At 36.0% G+C, this 18,311-nt stretch overlaps 2 protein-coding genes across 2 annotated transcripts in view; both read left to right on the top strand.

The window, feature by feature from the left end:
* The window catches only part of LOC107730833 (uncharacterized), a 54,736-nt gene extending 46,498 nt beyond the window's left edge, over nucleotides 1–8,238 (top strand). Inside the window, exon 6 of the mRNA XM_016541768.1 lies at nucleotides 8,040–8,238. Coding sequence (XP_016397254.1) covers nucleotides 8,040–8,188 — 149 coding nt within the window. The 3' untranslated portion in view covers nucleotides 8,189–8,238. The remainder of the gene's footprint in view (nucleotides 1–8,039) is intronic.
* LOC107730835 (stAR-related lipid transfer protein 13-like) overlaps nucleotides 8,238–18,311 on the top strand; it is a 29,682-nt gene continuing 19,608 nt past the window's right edge. The window contains 1 exon segment of the mRNA XM_016541770.1: nucleotides 8,238–8,511. Within this exon segment, the coding sequence (XP_016397256.1) occupies nucleotides 8,349–8,511 (163 nt within the window). The 5' untranslated portion in view covers nucleotides 8,238–8,348.

Here is an 18,311-nt window from a genome sequence, read left to right as displayed (position 1 = left end):
ACATGTTGTGTATTCATCACGTTATGGGGACATTCCATAGGCGTAATGGTTTTTATACTGTACAAACTGCACACACACACACACACACACACACACACACACACACACACACACACACATCTATGTTGTCACATTCTATGTAACACAGAACACATTTAACAACGTGCTTCAGTAGAATGTGACAACATAGATGTATGTGTATGTATGTATATAGCCTATACATATATATATATATATATATATATATATATATATACATACACACACACATAGATAGATGCATATTGAATGGGGAGTTCTGCATAATCTGTCTTCCACTAGTCTACTTTCAGCATTTTATTTCTGTGCGTTTGTTTAAGTATTAATTTAATGGCAGATGTGCTGAACATTTTTAGAAACTGCTATTGACTTTTATAGACTTCTAAACCTCTGGTGATGTATTCAAAATGACCACTTTTGACAATGTTTGACCACTAGATGTCAGTCAATGCAACGTGGTGCCTTACTGGAAAACACTAGTAATCACTTTTCATATTGGAGCTTTATTTTTCTCTTGTAGCGCTTTATGGTGGACCATCTGTTTGTTTTATTGGACAGTAATTAAAACTCTGCTGTTATTAGATTGAAATCTTTAACAGCTTGTTTATTTGTCTTGTTCAAGATTCTTTGTTTATTTGGGCACATGATTGGGCGGGCTGCCATGGGGATGGTGATGAAATGTTGAGGCATTGTTGGCATGCTTATCACGTTCATTTCCATATATGTATTTCAGAGATGTGATGTGCTATGTAGGTGGCAGTCATGTGCACGCTCTGGCCTGACTGTTTATACACATGCCAAACAATGAGGAGCTCTTTGAGGCATGACAGTGGAGAGTTCAGTGTGGCTCCCAAGAGGGGTATATTTCAGTCTGACTTGAGCCTCTATTAAAAGTTCAATCATGAAGGATATTCTGGCAGATAGAGCTCCACCTTTTAGTTTTGTCCTTCAAAACAAAGTTTATTGTTTAAAGCTTTGGACAAATTGAAAATGACTGGTTATACAGTAACATTCAAAAGTTTGGGGTCAATAAGATTTTTAAATGTTTTTGAAAAAGGTATTCTATGCTCAGCAAAGCTGCGTTTATTTGATAATAAATACAGTGAAAACAGCAATATTGTGAAATATTATTACAATTTGTAATATATTTTAAAATGTAAATTATTCCTGTGATGGCAAAGCTGAATTTTCAGCATCATTACTCCAGTTTTCAGTGACTCATGATTAGGGTTGGGAATCGAAAATCGATTCCGATTCCAGAATCGGATACTTAAGATCAGGAATCGGATACTTGTTGTCAAATTAAAATTTCGATTCCGCCTATCGATTCCTATTCGCTTTTTTTTCCCCTTCATCTGTGAGGACCTAGCGATCTGCCAGGACCTTGCTTGCTAATCTAAGTTCGCCTTACTTTAGCCCGATTCACAGCGGTTAGCTTATAATAATGTTTCCTAATTTGAGTGGTACAGGTAGGTTTTCGCTGGAAATTCGAGCATGCTGTGAATGAAATTAAATTATATTCCAGTTTTAAATGTGCTTCTGATTACAGATAGCCTGGGATTACACAAGATTTGTATTTTAAAGACAACCAGTTCGAAGGGAGCATAGTTTGCTGTTTGGGTTCAAATAATTTCTTAATATGAAATTCGAATGGTATGACAATTAGATATTAGACAGTACAGAAATTGAAATTTACACGCTAATACACACTATACTCATAGTCACGAAATGCTGATGTTGTTAACATTAATAATTTGAGAATAAAGTATAACAATAATAATCATTTTCACGGTTTGATGTGATATGAGCTAACCAACCTTTAGATTAAATCACCATTGGTAGCACGATTTATTGTAATGCTTTTTTCCTCAGTTGGTCAGAACAAACGTGGCAGACTTGTTACTTACTTGTTCAGATAACAATATCTGGTGAAAATTCTAATTTGGGTCATATATTCCAAGATGTAGTCTAGAATCTGTGATTGCGAAGTACAGTAAATATCCACACCGGTGCGGTGACTGACTGCCACACATACTCCTCAAAACACGCTGGAGCCATGCCGGAGCACAACCCACGCAAGGAAGATAATTCCGCACACAGCTGCAATTTCAGGTTTTCAAACAGAGATGGCGACAAAGAGGCAAAACTTACGGACTGCAGCTCTAAAGATTGCGATCACGGTTCAAACACCAACATGATTCTATTCCTAAATTACAAATGATTCGTCTGTTTCATTCCTCAACCTTTGACGTGTGCGATGTTGATTTTTGTTCATGGTATTTAGCTCCAATAAATGGTTTGCAAAAAAGAGGCACAGGATAAATGTCTGATATCATTATTTAATCACATTGGAATCGAAACTGGGAATCGAAAAGAATCGGAATCGATAAGCGGAATCGGAATCGGAATCGGAATTAATAAAATTCAAACGATACCCAACCCTACTCATGATCCTTCAGAAATCATTCTAATATGCTGATTTGGTGCTCAAGAAACATTTCTTATCAATGTTGAAAACAATTGTGCTGCTTAATATTTTTGTGGAAACCATGATACAATTTTTTGCAGGATTCTTTGATGAATATAAAGTGCAAATGAACAGCATTTATTGAAAATAGAAATGGTTCGAGAATGGAAGATTGGAAAAGAGCTGAAGATGGAAAAGTGCTGGTTGTATCAACCAGGTTTCTTTCTTCAAATGTTTTAGCGGGTTTAATAAATGTGAAGTTGCATTTTAGATTTCAGCCGGCATTTCCCATTTTTGTATATTAATCAGCAGACTGTCCATGAGCCTGCCATCCAAGACTAAAGCATTGCAGCCCACATGAGGGATTTGTATAGGATTGCATTATGGTTGCATTATGGTCTGCATTTCAACACTTTTGTTTCAGGATCATAGGCTAGAACGCTTAGGCATCATTCAAATCTCCTGACAAGCCATTTGCAAAAGAGCCTCTTAAACCGAAGGCAGCAGCGATCAAGGGCCACAAGAAAGACGGATTACAACAACATTTAGCTCGTTTTGCACACAATCCAGTCGGTGTTGCCTTATAAAGTTACGCTCAAACAAAGGAACAGATTCCTCAAAGCAGAGAAAACTCATAAATGTGATGCGGCTTTGACATTTTCAATGAGCGATTCAATCAAAGCAGAATTCAGAAGAGACAGCAGAAACATTTTGCTGTCTGCCGTCTCTCCCTGCTGGAGCGAATCGTAAGCACCTGCTGGTTTTATCTGGCTCCTGCCCACATTCAGCGGCCCTTCCCAGAAACCCACAGAGTAAATATTATGCCGATAACTTTTCTTTCCACTGGCTGTGTTGATATCTTCGCTCTCTGTACGTCTGAGTTGTGGAGTCAGCATCCCAGGCTGGAGTTTCTCAGCCAGCACGTTTTATTAGGAATCAGCTGTCATTCTGACTGGTCTCTCTTGTGGCTAATCCTCATCTGACCTGATTATGGAAGCCACAAAACTGTTTATTTTTGTTTCCATCAAAATGTAGCTATTAATTCATGAAGGTGTACAAATACAGTTACATTTTCTTGGCAGTTGCTTGTGGCTTCCTCCTCAGCTAGTGGAAAAATACACAAATGAAGTACCAAGATGACTGTGAAGTAGTGCTGTCTGTATAACATCCCAAAAAGCCTCTACTGCGCTCTTCAAAGATCTGAGGTTTATGCTGTTGCCATTGAGTTCAAACGTGCTGAGACAGGTTTTATATGGAGCAGTGGCTTATTTTGATGCCATCAGAGCCAACAACTATGCCTCTCAAGATGTCTTGTTTTATGCATTTATTTATTTATTTAATTGAACTTCATTTGCTTAGCTGTTAATTCATTTATGTTTAAATCTTTTAAATTATTTTCTTCCCAGTTGTGTATCATTTATTTATTTATTAAATTATTTATTTTTATTTGACCTTTTTTATCCCCTTTGTGTATTTTCTTTCTTTCTTTCTTTCTTTCTTTCTTTCTTTCTTCTTTTTTTCTTCTTTTCTTCTTATTCATTCATTAATTATTCATTTATTTGTTATTTTATTACATTTTTATTACATTTATTTATCTTTATATTTTTATTTCCTTTCTTTCTTTTTCATTTACTTATTAATTCATTCATTTATCCTTTTCTTATTACCCTTGTATTGAATTAATTTTTTTATTCTTTTATATTTAATTGATCTCTTTTTTATTAACTTTTTTTTGTTGTTGTTATTTTATATCTTTTAAGATAATGCAAGGTAAGAGCATTCTGATTGCCAGTATACCATTAGAAATCTTTAATACTTAAAACTCAACATCTGAAAATAGGTTTGCATTCAAGTTATTATTCTAATTGTTACGTTAATATTATTTTTCAAAATTGTATTAATATTAGAATTGATAGTAGGCCTAATAAGCCCAAGCCATTGTGGCAACCATTTCCCAGGTGTCCCTTCAAATGAGAGAGAGAGGAAGAAAGAGAGATAGACAAGAGCATGTGGAATATGCATTCTTTGGCGAGTGGTGAGCAGGGTCTGTTCTCTCCTCCACTTTTGCATACATTTATTTTGAGAGCTGTCAGACATTCATCTTTGGCTCCAGTATAGAGATGATGAGAGACTTGGCAATGGCAGGTTTGGCTCTGAATATTGAGCTAAATCTGGAAAAGCACTTAGTTCTGCATGACAAAGATGTTTGATCTGTTTTCAATAACACCACTTCTCCTACATAAAGCTAAAAATGTGTTAGAAGTGGCTAATCTACAAAGCAATCTCCGTCAATAGTTAATAAAGGCAAGATTTTGTATCACTCAAATGAGGCGCGGGGGCGTAGTGTTCACAAAAACCTGTCATTGTTCTTGCTATGTTGAAATAAGCATCTGATAATTGATTTGACTTGCCTTAACTATTTTCTACTAGCGGTAGCTTTGTTGAATGGTTTGTCGAAAGTTTTATTTCATTTTATTCCAGAGTGCTTCATCAGAGAGCACTTGTGAGCCATTTCCATGTACAGCCATTGGAGATACCATCATATGTCTATATAGCCCAATTAAAGTGACTGAAATTATGATATGGTATGAGATAATAGCTGTTTTTCTTTGTCAGTCTGACTCATTGTGCTGTAAAATTGGGTCAGTAAAGTGCATAGTACACTTATTACCACTCATTTCCTTCAAATAACCAAACCTGTGCCAGAACTGGAGTAGGCTTTTGTTGACTGAAGGATTATTAAACAGCAATTAGTCGTTAATCATTTATACTCTTCCATGGAATATCATTGTATGTCAGCCTGTTTTTCACTCGTGTTGAGTAAATTTATTGTTATGAAGTCCATTTATTATTTTTTATTAATGCTGTTGAACAATATTTTATTTTGTTCATTTTTATGCTGTATTTATATATATCAAAGATGTCCCGTTTTGGTGTCTGCATCAATTCAAATGCACAAAACTGATTTTTTAAATATATGAAAGCCTATTAGATTGAATGAAGTATCTAATTTAATGTTTCAAATAACTTTTGTGAAAGTAAAATGTCAAAATATGGGTGAAATAATGTTCCATCATCAGTGTAACAGATATATTTATGTACAAATATAACAACAGTTATTAAGACCTGTGCTTATTAAAATATATAAAAGAAAAAGTGATTATACTAAATTTTATTATATATTAAATGATTAAAAACATATTGTTGAGAATGTTGACAAATGAGTCTTTTAATGTCATCTAATAATTCTTGTTGTAAATATGTCAGGATTGTATTTTTTTTTGGGTTTGTGATCTATTGTTTCACTGAATGACATTTTAATGGGTGTCTAATGTAAATAATGGTAAAAATGCAAGATAGTCATAATTTCTTCTCAGAAACTTTTGTTTTGATGCTTGAAAACCCCTATATACACAGTATATGCACACACACACACACACACACACAAACAAACACACACATATATCATATTTAAAATCCCATTCAGCATAACATTAATCAACTCTTTAAGCGGTCTGTGTGGAAAACAAATCACAGCATTCATTAGGGTCTGTCAGTCACTCAAGTTACACCTGTATTTAACAGAGCACTTTTGTGCATTATGGGATTGCTAGAGCATGCACTGTACCTTGTTTATAAGCTCAAGCTTTGGGTCAACAAATGAGATCATTTTTAATGTAGCGACACAAACTGCACAGGACATCTTAAAAACTGTTACAGAGTCGAAAACATGAAAACTTTCCTGTGGTGAGGGGCGTTGGAGTGAGGGATGGGGTAGTTTGTGTATAAATAGCAGCAAGATTGCAGGCGCTGGTTGAATTGCGGTCTTTGTGTGGTTTCTAATATGTTTAGTATGTGCCAGTTAGGGAGGGGGCACAGAATGTGTTTAACTTGGTGTCGTGCCCATTCGTACCCGGTTCATGTGTTTATGTGCTCGCTCACACAAGTGAGAGGCTTATAACACATGCTAACAGGAAATGTGTGCTCGTTCACCAGTGCCTTAAGAGTGATGGAGTTTAGTAAACAGAGGGTGGAACTCTTTGCAAAGATGTGGGGTCTATTTTCACTTGGGTTGTTCCATGCAGCAATGGAACAGACGCTCTTGCAAACCTTCCATTCATTTCCTTTTTTTTCCTTGTAAAATAATTTTTATTTTCTTTCTTTTTTTTCATTTGCACAAATTCTAATTTAATGTGCTTTAGCATAACTAAACTGTGGTGTGTCTCTCTCTCTCTCTCTCTCTCTCTCTCTCTATATATATATATATATATATATATATGTGTATATGTTTTTACAGTTACATTAATTACATTAATTGGTAAATTACATTTACCAAACATATTTTAGTTATCCAAGTACATTCATGTTCACGTGACATACTTAACAGATGGCAAGTGTGCGATTTAGAATGTTATCTACTTCATTGGTACTTGTAAAGCAACTACATAGGAAATTGGTATTGTGCAAAGTTTCTTTTGCTCATGTAGAACTCATTTGTGTTTCACTGAAGTATCAGCATTTATGAAGTATCAGTTGCAGACAGCATTCGACCAGTAGCCCATGATTGACTTTTACAACTGATTTTTCTTTTTTTCTTTTGTGATATTACTGAAATGAATAATTACATTTTTCTACTAGTACTACAATTAAAATAATAAGTAATTGTCATATAATAGTATAATATATTAAAGTATTATTATTATTATTTAAATTAATCTTTTTTATTTTATTTTTTTATATTTTTAGTAATGTAAGTGGAGCTAAGAGATAATTAAAGCAGAGACATAATGACACATAGTACACTCTAAAAAATGCTGGGTTAAATACAACCCAGCGCTGGGTAAAATAGGGACAAACCCAGCAATTGGGCTGTTTTGACCCAGCGGTTGGGTTAAATGTTTAACCCAACCTTCTGGGTAGTAACCCAACCTATTTTACCCAGCACTGGGTTGTATTTAACCCAGCATTTTTTAGAGTGTATAGTTTAGTTTAGTTTAGTTTATTGACACCTGTCAGGAAATTAAGGTCAAGTGATAAATGCACATTATTTCAGCATAAATAAAGATTCTTGTGTTTCACCTACAGTTCAGACGTTTCCTGTACAACCTATTTTAATGTGTGAAATGGCCATTTTAGCATGAATGGCTGTTTAACAAGGTGAAGCCCCACTGTGCTCAGAGCAAATAGGGGGTTGGGGATTGAGTTTACCAACAAGACACCTTTTGTTATTCTTTTTTTCTTACATACACAGTCACTTCTAGGTCTGTTTTCTGTTTGTATTGTCTTAATGGATTGTGTGACTACATATTTTTTTTGTCTAAAAGCATTTGAATTAAGTTAATAGTCTATAAGACCAAACTTTTCTCTTTTCCTGCCACTCTTCATTTCTCTTTTCCCAACTAACAAACTCCTCCTTTGCAAACTTGGCACTTGAGTGGGGCTTCACAGCAGCAGGCTTGTTCTTTTTGGTCTGGGTGTTTCTCTTAGCCACGCTGTTTTTCTTTTTCCCCTCCCACGGCCCCCTGCTCTCCAGCTTTCTCCACTCGCTCAGTTCACAGGCATTCCTCTGGTATTTATATTTCCCTCCTGAACCGAGCAGCGCTCGCAACCTTGAATTCAGCTCAGCCACGAGGCCTGCCCTCTTCATCCTGGTTTCTCATTGGCTCACCTCTAGTCATGTGACTCAAAAAGGGGGCAGGGCTGACAGCTGGTACTCCTCTGGAACTGGAACTCTATGGACTCACATCTCACACATGTTGGGCTGTTGGTGGACAGATTACGTGACTGTTTCAGGTATTTGTTTTTGGGGAGGGGGGTGCCGGACGTTTTACGTTGTGTGATCATGTACAGGGAGCTGCCGCGCACCGAGAGCAGCGAATGCCTGGGAAATATGACCCCAGAGACGCAGGATATCTACCTGAGGATGGACCACCTCAGACGGCGCTCCGGGTACAGGCTGGGCAGGATCATTGCCCGCCAGCAGCTGCTTAACAGGATAGCGGCAGGTACGACACTGTGGAACAACATGGCATTAGTTAGGCTACATAAGATTTTATGAGTTAGAGTCGGTGTGTTTGTGTGTGTGTTTCAATAGTGTGTATTTGGGTAGTGTCTGATAACTTTAATCAGTTTTGGAAGCATAAAGACAATCCCAGTCCTTTTATATTATACACCTTAATTTACTAGCCCTTTCTTTGGTTTATGTCACAATTTGTTTCAATTAAGCAGTTGGAAACAATCTCATACTATGGATCAGATAGTGTCAGGTCTCATATTTTACACGCAAGGGATTTCTGTGACTGATTCAGAAACTAATGAACCTAGTTGCACGTAACAATGACTAGCTTGACCTTGAACTTTCGTTTGACTCATAACTCTATGTGGTTTAAATAGTTCTTCATAGCACATTATTTATGTTGTATTATATTGAGGCAGAAAAGAACATGTACATAGTTAGGAATCTCTATTTGTCGCCGTCACACCTCCGGGTGTTGTTTTCAGTGGAAGACAACGGTCGATCGTTCAGGTAAATGGCATTTGACATTTTAACTCCTCCCCTTTGCTTTGTGTTCATCAGTGAGAGTTTACCTGAGGGGGTCTGCACAGGGATTAAGACCCTCACAGACCATTCAGTCTCTTGAAGGGCTGCCCTCACTTAACATATTCATAAACATAACACCTTTTTTTCTTTCTTTTTACCTGTAATTGTACATTTCATCTAAGAGAAAAACTGTATGAGGCTTTATGTTTTGAGTTATGTTTTATTTAAGTATCATCAGCTGAGGTGTCTCTCATAAAATTCCTTAGGAGAGATAAAAATAGACACATGGGGAAAATTAATGAGAAAATTATTAACACACAGTAAGAGTTAATAGCTCAGATAATTTGGTTTTGGAATAATTGGATGAGAAATATTTGAGTTCATATTGAAATCTAAGACATTTGATTGTAGTATTTGATATATTGCCTAATCTGAACACAGTTTGAAATTCTTTTTGAGATCCCTTTTGAAACTCTAGAAGAGATGTGAGATTACAAAAGAAACAAATATGAAATGCAGAATATCTCAGCAAAATTCTGTTTCCTCTTAATCTTGTTGCTACCTAGATGTTAAAGAGGTCTCTTTTCTAAATTTAGAGATATTGATTCCATGGCTCATTTATTTGGTCTTTGAAGTTTTTAGTAAGAAATGTTGAGTTCATACTGAAAATCTCAGACTTTTGATCGCAGACTTTGGTATTTTGGCTAATCTGAGCACAGTTTGTAAGTTTCTGAGATTTCTTTTGAAACTCTAGAGGAAATGTGAAATTGCGTGGTCTTTTTTGTAGGAAAGAAGTTTGTGGAGCAGAATATTTTAGGAAAATTCAATTCACTCTCCATTTAATCACATTGCTTTCTAGGAGGAACAGTTGAGATGTTAAAGAGATCTCATTTGTGATTCCAGAGCTGAGATAATTTGGTTTTGAAAGAATTTAATAAGAATTAATTGAGTTCATATTGCTTTTCGTGGCAGATGACTTTTTGGCTAATCTGAGCACAATTTCAAAAAAAATTTTGATATCTTTGAAACTATAGAGGAGACATGTTTTAATTCACAGAATATGTCAACAAAAGTCTCCTTTTAATGTAATTTCTTTCCTGAAGAAACAATGGAGACATTTGTCTTTCCCAATTTATGTCACTCGTGTGGACATACTTTAACTGACCTCAAAGTGGTTTCCTAAAATGTTTCCTCAAGAGTTCTCATGTTACCTGATGCAGAATGATCTGATTGTTCTTTGAAGGGAGATGTTCTCAGAAATGCAGGTATATGTCTCACGTTCACATCTTTGATGCGCTGTGATAAGGTGTACAGCAGGGCATGTTGAGTCTTGTCTTCTTGACTTTGTGGTGTCTGGTTTGTCATCAGTATCTAGTTCAGGTGGAACACAAGACAGACAGACACCTGCTGTTATTTAATACCTTCCCTATTTGTGACAATATGGTGGCTTCAAAACATGATGGGCCTGCTGTGTCTGCTTTTGTGAGGCCTGCATGCTTGTGGATAAGTTTTAAGACAAATCCATTCCAAACAAGAAGTAAATTTACTAGTTTTATAGACAATAAACCTATACAGTATAGCATGTTCTTGTTTATGTCAGTCACGTACAACCAATAAAACTGACGTGTTGTTTGTTTACATAGTAAAGGCTTTTCCTAGATAGTAAGGGCATTTTTTAAAGGATGTTTTCCTGTATGTTGGCCTAGTGTGAGTTCAACATAAACCCTAAGGGGGGTTGGAGGCAAAAGGCTCGTCACACGTTCTTGAATTCCACCGACTCAGTCTTGTTGACATAGACAGAGGGGCTGGCCCAACTGAGACAATTACCCAGAGTGTAAGTGTTTATTTATTTATGTGGAAATATATACACACTATCATTCAAAAGTCTAAAGTTTTGGGCCAGTTAGATTTTTTTTAATGCTTCTGAAAGTCATTTGCTCCATTTATTTGGTTTAAAATACAGTAAAAATAATATTGTGAAATATAAAAATTTATTATAACTGTTTTCTATTTCAGTGTATTTCAAAATGTAATTTATTCCTGAGATGTCAAAGCTGAATTTTCAGCATCATTACTCCAGTCTTCAATGTCACATGATCCTTCAGAAAACATTCTAATATGCTGATTTGATGTTTAAATATTTCTTATCTTATCATTGTTAAAAGCATATGTGCTGCTCAGTATTTTTGTGGATACATTTCAGGGTTCTTTGATAAATAGAATGTTTAAAAGAATAGGATTTATTAAAAATAGAAATCTTTTGTAACAATATACTCTAGTCTACTGTTTGGGGTCAGTAAATTTTTTTCTTTCTTTTTTTTTTTTTTTTTTTAATACTTTTATTCAGAAATAATGTGTTAAATAGTAAAAGTAAAGACTTATATTGAAGACTTATATTCGAATAAATTATGTTCTTTTTAACTTTTTATTCATCAAAGAATCCTGAAAAAAGTATCACAGGTTCCAAAAAATATTAAGCAGCCCAACTGTGTCCAACATTGATAATAAAGCAGCATATTAGAACGATTTTTGAAGGATCATGTGGCAAGAGAATCAAGAGAAATATAAGTATATTAAAATAGTAAAGTTGAAAGTATATTAAAACCATTTTTTTTAAAATTGTAATAATATTTCACAATATTACTGTTTTTTTCTGTATTTTTGATCAAATAAATGCAGCCTTGATGAGCAGAAGAAACTTCGTTTAAAAATATTACAAATCGTACTGATCCCAAACTTTATATAATATAGTTTTGTTGTGGCAACCATAGAAACAAAGTTGAGCTCTAGTTTCTTTCACTCAGATATAGCAATCTAACATGGATGACACCATTAGCAACCTTTTACATAGTTTCTTATGTTTGAGACTCTATTAGAGTCAGTCATTGTCTCCATAAAGAGTTGTTTTTCTTTCGGTGTTTGAGGTAGCTCTGAAATGAATCTGTAGATACTTTAGTGATGTTTATAGTAATGGAGCTGCTTTGATTCCTGTGGTGTGCTTTGGGTTCTTTCCTCTTAATAGATGCCCATCTGGACGCCAGACACTCTGCACATCTGCTATGGCTACACACGATATTCAAAAATTCCCATCCTAGCACATAAACATCTATTCATACACGGAGACAAACACTAGTACACACATTTGCCGAAGCATAAAATCAATGAGCTATTCATATCTCTTGAAAAATGTTTAACGATAGTTTTCAATAGCTTTTCCCAGGTTGAGGTAGCAGATATTTCCAAAATAGGTTTATATGTATATAATTCGATTGATAGGATGCCAGACAATAAAATTTGGGAATTTTTTTGCATTGCCAAAAGCTAATGAGAATGCCAAGGACTGCTAACGGTCATAAAAATCCATCTGATTACATTGAGAGAGACTAAGAACGTAACGGAGTCATTTTGATCAAGTTGGCATTATTAAAATTGACCACCTGGTGTTCATATAACATATAAATATATGATCTGAAGCCATCAAATGGATGTGAGAAAGGTATCAAGCAACACTGTGTCATTCAAGATATCTCAAACTCAACAGAAGTGTACTGTAACCAAGCCTAATTAGTTTTTTTTATTTAGAATATCGAGTGCAGGGGTCAGGACTCAGGACAAAGGGCAGTATCGTACCCGAGCTCTCCCACACAGCTCTTAACAACTCAATAACACCGGCCTCCCTGTAAAGATCATTAGCTCACTGTTGTATGCCTGTCACCTCCCATCCTCTCTGAGAGTAATGGTTTGTCAACACAGTGCTCAGCTATTAGATATTTGTGCCAGGGGTTGTAAGGCTCTAGAGCGGGTGACACTTTTTAATATGGCTACAGTAGGGCTGCACGATAAATCGAAATGGAATCGAGATCGCGATTCGACAGAAGCTGCGATTGTTATGCGTATCTTTCAGTGAAGCACGGTTCTGTGATCTGCAGTAAATCTCCATCCAAAGGCCAGAGGGCGCTCTCGCGCTGAAACTCCAAATACGCCTCGCAGAAGAAACCCAGAAAATGCCTATTGCTGCAGCTGAATAAACAGAAGATTCAGCTGCTTTCATTGATTCAACGTGACTAATAAACACACGACTACGGCAATATACGGTTTATCTGAGTTCTTATTATAATTTTCATTAAAATGAAGTATATTTATAATGCAATGCCTTTATCACTGCTTAAATACTATGACATATGTTGCGTGCCTTATTCTGTGTAAGAAGCCACATCATCTCACAGAAGGATTTATTTCAAACACTCGACTGACGTTATGAAGTGAGTTTGGAGTAAAAATATGTTATTAAATGTGGTATTTTCACATGCTTTCAGATGGAGCAGCATTATCTTCACAGAGCCGTAGTTCACTGAGAAGCTATGCAAACAGCTGTCATTATCGCGAATGATTTTTTCAATTTCATAATCGTGCAATAAAATCGTCTGCGATTTTTTTTGCGTAACTTGTCAGTGAACTACGGCTATGTGTAGTAAATTCTGTTCCATCTGAAAGCACGTGATGATGATTTCCTGCTGATTACAGAACCGGCATTACTATCAAAATGCGCATGACAATCGCATTCGATTAATCGTGCAGCCCTGGGCTACAGTATGGCTACGAAAACTGACGGCTACAGTTTTTTTGATCCTGAACACATCTCCTCTGATTAGCTACCCTGGTAGCTTTATAGGTCTATCTATCTATCTATCTATCTATCTATCATATAAACATTTACAGATGTTTTGAGTTAGACATCTAACAGTATGGGGACCTGGATGTGATTTTCAATTCTATTGAAGTTGTATTGCGTTGATCTGTGGGTAACTGCCTTTACAGTCTTAGCTGTTAAGGTGAGCAGGTCATTTGGGATGGGGACTATGGAGATTGCTTTCCACTAGAGCTGCATGATGGGAAGGTTAGAGACGCCCAACGGTGGACTTCCATGTTCCCGTTGTGTGTTTTTGGAAGTTTAAGTGGAGAGGCCCGAGCCACTCAAGCCAAAAGTAAGAAAAGCACTTTACCGTTTCTCTCGCTCCTTCACTGGATAGATATGCCATTCGTTGAAAGCGTAGTGCCACTCAGGATGGGCAGATGCTGGCATGCTTAAGTGGCTGATATGGGATTCCTTGAAATGGTCTTTTCTGAGGAGCTCTTGAGCAATTTCAACTTTACCCCATCAAGCCCAAACCCTTTCTGATGAATTATTCTTTGAAGGGAGGTGAAGTCTAGTTTATTTCAGCAGTGACAGTGGCCTGACCGTTGCACAAGAGAATTTTACACAAACATTTGATCTGGAACATCATGAGTTAGTATTATCCCGTGAGTTCTGAGTGCTCATTAGTCAAGAGGACAAATGATTATCAAAGAACTCATTAAAAAGCTTACAGTAAATAGGCTCACTTCACTATTTATTCTTAGAAGTGGCTCTGGTCCAGCATGGATAGAGTCTGGTGGGTTTTTCCTCACAATTTAGTCTCCCTGAGAGTTCCTCAGATGTGTTAGAGTTCCTCAGATTTGGAGACGTTCATGAACAGTAGACGAGGTATAGCAAAAATGTGTGTACTGAGGATGGATAAATGTTTCCAGTGGCAAACCATCAACAGCTGCGATGGTAAACCCATTCATCCTGAAAGTGAATGAAGCCGGTCTTAATCATTATCATTACATGCTTAAGAAGTTCCCAGCAGTCTATGTAACTCTTTGTGAGATTACAATGTAAATATAGATATAAATATAAATAAATAGTTATAGTTTATGAATTATTTATTAAATGTTGCATTAATATTATTATTATTTTATATTTATTTATATATGTTTTTTTATTATTTTTATATTGTATGCTGTTTTTTAACCCGGGTCGTTAATATGTACCTGCACAGCTGTTAAGGGTTATCTGTGTCACACGGGAGTGAATCATTGACAGTCTTCACTAATGTGTGCCAGAGTCTGAATGCTGTGACCATGGATGACGTGACATATTAACAGACCTGTGGATCGTGACTTTCTCTGCATTTCTAAATATAACCCTGGTGCTGACAAAGTCGGACAGAGATTAATAAATCTCCAATGACTGAGAATTATTTCAGTGCCTGTTCAAGGATAGACTGAAGAATGTATTTAATGTAATAAAGTAATTGAGTTATTTTCCCTTTCAGTGAATAGTGCTTTGTTGGCTTTTTCAAATATACTGCTGGCATGTTTTTAATATATGGTAATTAAGTTTGATTGCAAGAAGCCATGGAATGACTTCTGGCATTATACTTAATGGTAGAAAAATGTTCTTTTAAACATTTTAAGACGTTTTTTTCATTTGCATAGGTTGCAATAGCTTAGGCAGTGTTTTTAGCTGAAGAGAGACCCCTGTTGGTTCAAATGTAAATTTGCTCTCAAATGCAGCACAGACCTCAGTGCATCAGTTTATAACCATTTTAGTTCAAAGTAATTGATACAGAACTAGAAAGCTTATGTTGATGGTTTGGCTTTGATTATATATAATATGTAATATAAAAATAATAAAATAATAGCAACATGGTATTCTTCACCTGGTGTTCCAGTACCTGGAAGTGTCATATAAACACCATTTTACATAAATATGGTATTCATTACCTTCTGATACCATCATTTTACTATGGTACCAACACATTACTTTTTTATAAGAAGAAGTGCCATTCTTAGACACTGAGTGAAATTACAGAGTTTGCTAGACTGCAATAAGTGACTAAGTTTCTTTTTTACCTGCTACAGAGCAAGAACAAAACACATGTTCTGATAATTGCAACATCCTACAGCTGTGAGAACTTGGCACGAAAAACCAAATTGCAGAGTGTAGTGAGTGTGTTTATATCACAGAGGAGTGTGAATTACAGGATACACTCTATGTTCATGACATGGAAAATAGTTGTGAAATACTATTGATTTTAGGTGCAAAGATTTGACATGTCATTATAACAGTGTTCGGGCCATTTTTCACACACTAAACACATATGTACAGGTTGTCATTGTGTTTTGTGTAAGTATGCTCAAAACATTCACACATGTCCTGAGTTGGGGGGAAAACTAAATAAAGGAAGTGACTAAGAAACAGATAAGTAGCCTAATTTGTCCGCTTATTTTTCCTTTTTTTTAAATGGTTAAAAAAACCTAAATTTCCCTGAAAACCATGACCAAAACTGAAAGTTCAGCTATCATTTACTCATTTATTTCATTACAAAGCTTTTTGACTTACTTTCTTCCAAAGAACATGATAGACAAAATCGTGAAGAAGTTACACCAAATAGGAACTACAGCTTTCAAGCCTCAAAAGGGCAAAGATCATCATAAAATATGACATATGATAGCATTGGGTGAGAAGAATTTTATGCAGATGTTCACTGAATATATTAACAACTTGTCTTGTTCTTGAGAGTCTATAATAAAAGTAGTAATGAAACTGAACCGGAATCAGATGATTCATGGAAAAAAAAAATCTGACTTAAGAATGATTTTAAGACGAGTAAAAATGTCTGTTTTATGGCAAAAAGTGGAACATGCTCAGAAGGATATGAGGGTGAGTAAATGTTGACCTGATTTCCATTTCAGATTAACTGTTACTCATTTTTCGTTTTGATCATTTGGTAGAAATATATTTTCTCCTCTTTTATCGGTACTCATTCATCTGACGTGTCGATTTATTTGTCTTAACGTGGCACTTATCTTCCTGTAAGCAGCAAGCTTTGATGAACAAATTCTGCTGAAATCCACGTTAATGTTGCTCATTCTCTGAAAATAGACAAAAATAAAACAACAGAGCTTCTGAGATGGCTGTCAAAACACTTTAGCATGTGGGAAAATGGCTGTAGTCCAGCGTCTGGAAGTGTTTATCTGGCGTACGGAGAATGTCTGCTAGATGTATTTTTCAGGAAGCTCATCTGATTGATTTTTTATTTATTTTTTGCCTTGTTTAGGGGAAGGTCCTGAGGTATTCTTGTGGTTCAGGTTGAGCTGCCTTTCCTTGTATAGCAGCTCACTTGAGAGGTTTTAATGGAACACATGTGTGGCAGCAAGACATATTGACCTCTGAGGTCAGAAAGCGAACACCTGCTCTATGGCTCCGGATTATAGTTTCTTAGCACTTTTGGCCACAGCTTTAATGTTTCTTTATATTTAGACTGTCAAGAATCATTAACTTGAGCTTTTGATGAAATAGACAGACTGCACAAATCCAAGCTGCACTTTTTCTGTCACCTCACTTTGGGTAAAATCCTGAAAACAACCGCAACCTGTTTACGAAGTGTCACGTTTAACATTCCCCAGATGTTTGGGAACATTCGGAGCATTGAATATTACTCTCCAGACCCCCGATCCTTATTTAGCCCTCTCTTTTGGGCTTGTGGAGAGCTTAGAGTCACCGCTCTGCGGTTAGGAAAATTGATAAAGTATGAACATCTTGGTTTAACTTGAAACTGGAGGAGTGTCGGGTTTTGCCGTAAAACCTTGGCGTACTTCATTGCAGGAGCTTTTTTCGGCTTGGTTCACAGCAGCCGCAACGTTAAAAATGCACTATCAATTTCCAGCTATGTGGCCGGTGAATTTAAGAGCTGCAATGCAAAGACGTCACGGGCTTATTTGGTATACAGCTACACTATAATCCTCCCATATATTTCCTTTTTTCCTTTTGTGGAGGACCGTTCTATTGTGTATCATATTTTACACAAGTCACATGTCTGCTGTGACAAACAACCCAAAGCGATTTTCCGTTGTCAAACCAATCAAAATATTTACTAGACAAGGCTCTTCCACCACATGCAGGACTCCCGAAATGAACATAACGTTTTAAGCTGCCATTCTTTGTTAGGATTCAAACAATGCCGGATGTATTTAGATTCACATTGATGTCAGTAGTTACAATATAATTATTTATAATGGACACAATGTAAATATATCAATAAAGATTAATAGTTCTTCGATAGCCACCATCTATTTTGAATCCAATTGTACTCTTAATGGGACTTTGTCGTCATTTAGTTTATCATTTACCTACCACTTAAGTCATTTTAAATCTGTATTATTTTACTTGGAAGAATCTTCATCTAGGTCTTTTTCATAAAAGACACAATAATAGTCCAAACAAGTTGTGTGACTGGATAGCTGGCCAATCAGAGCACACCTCGCTTTTCAGGACGCGTTTCAGAAAGGCGGGGAATAGAGGAGAAACAATAATGTACAGTATGTGGAAAATAATGTGATTTTTGAACCTTAAACCGCATAAACACATTTCATTACACCAAATACACAAAATAATGT

The sequence above is a fragment of the Sinocyclocheilus rhinocerous genome, unplaced genomic scaffold, assembly GCF_001515625.1.
Source record: "Sinocyclocheilus rhinocerous isolate Xijiao unplaced genomic scaffold, SAMN03320098_v1.1 scaffold938, whole genome shotgun sequence".
In the NCBI taxonomy this organism is placed as follows: Eukaryota; Metazoa; Chordata; class Actinopteri; order Cypriniformes; family Cyprinidae; genus Sinocyclocheilus; species Sinocyclocheilus rhinocerous.
This window is presented reverse-complemented; position numbering and strand designations above follow the sequence as displayed.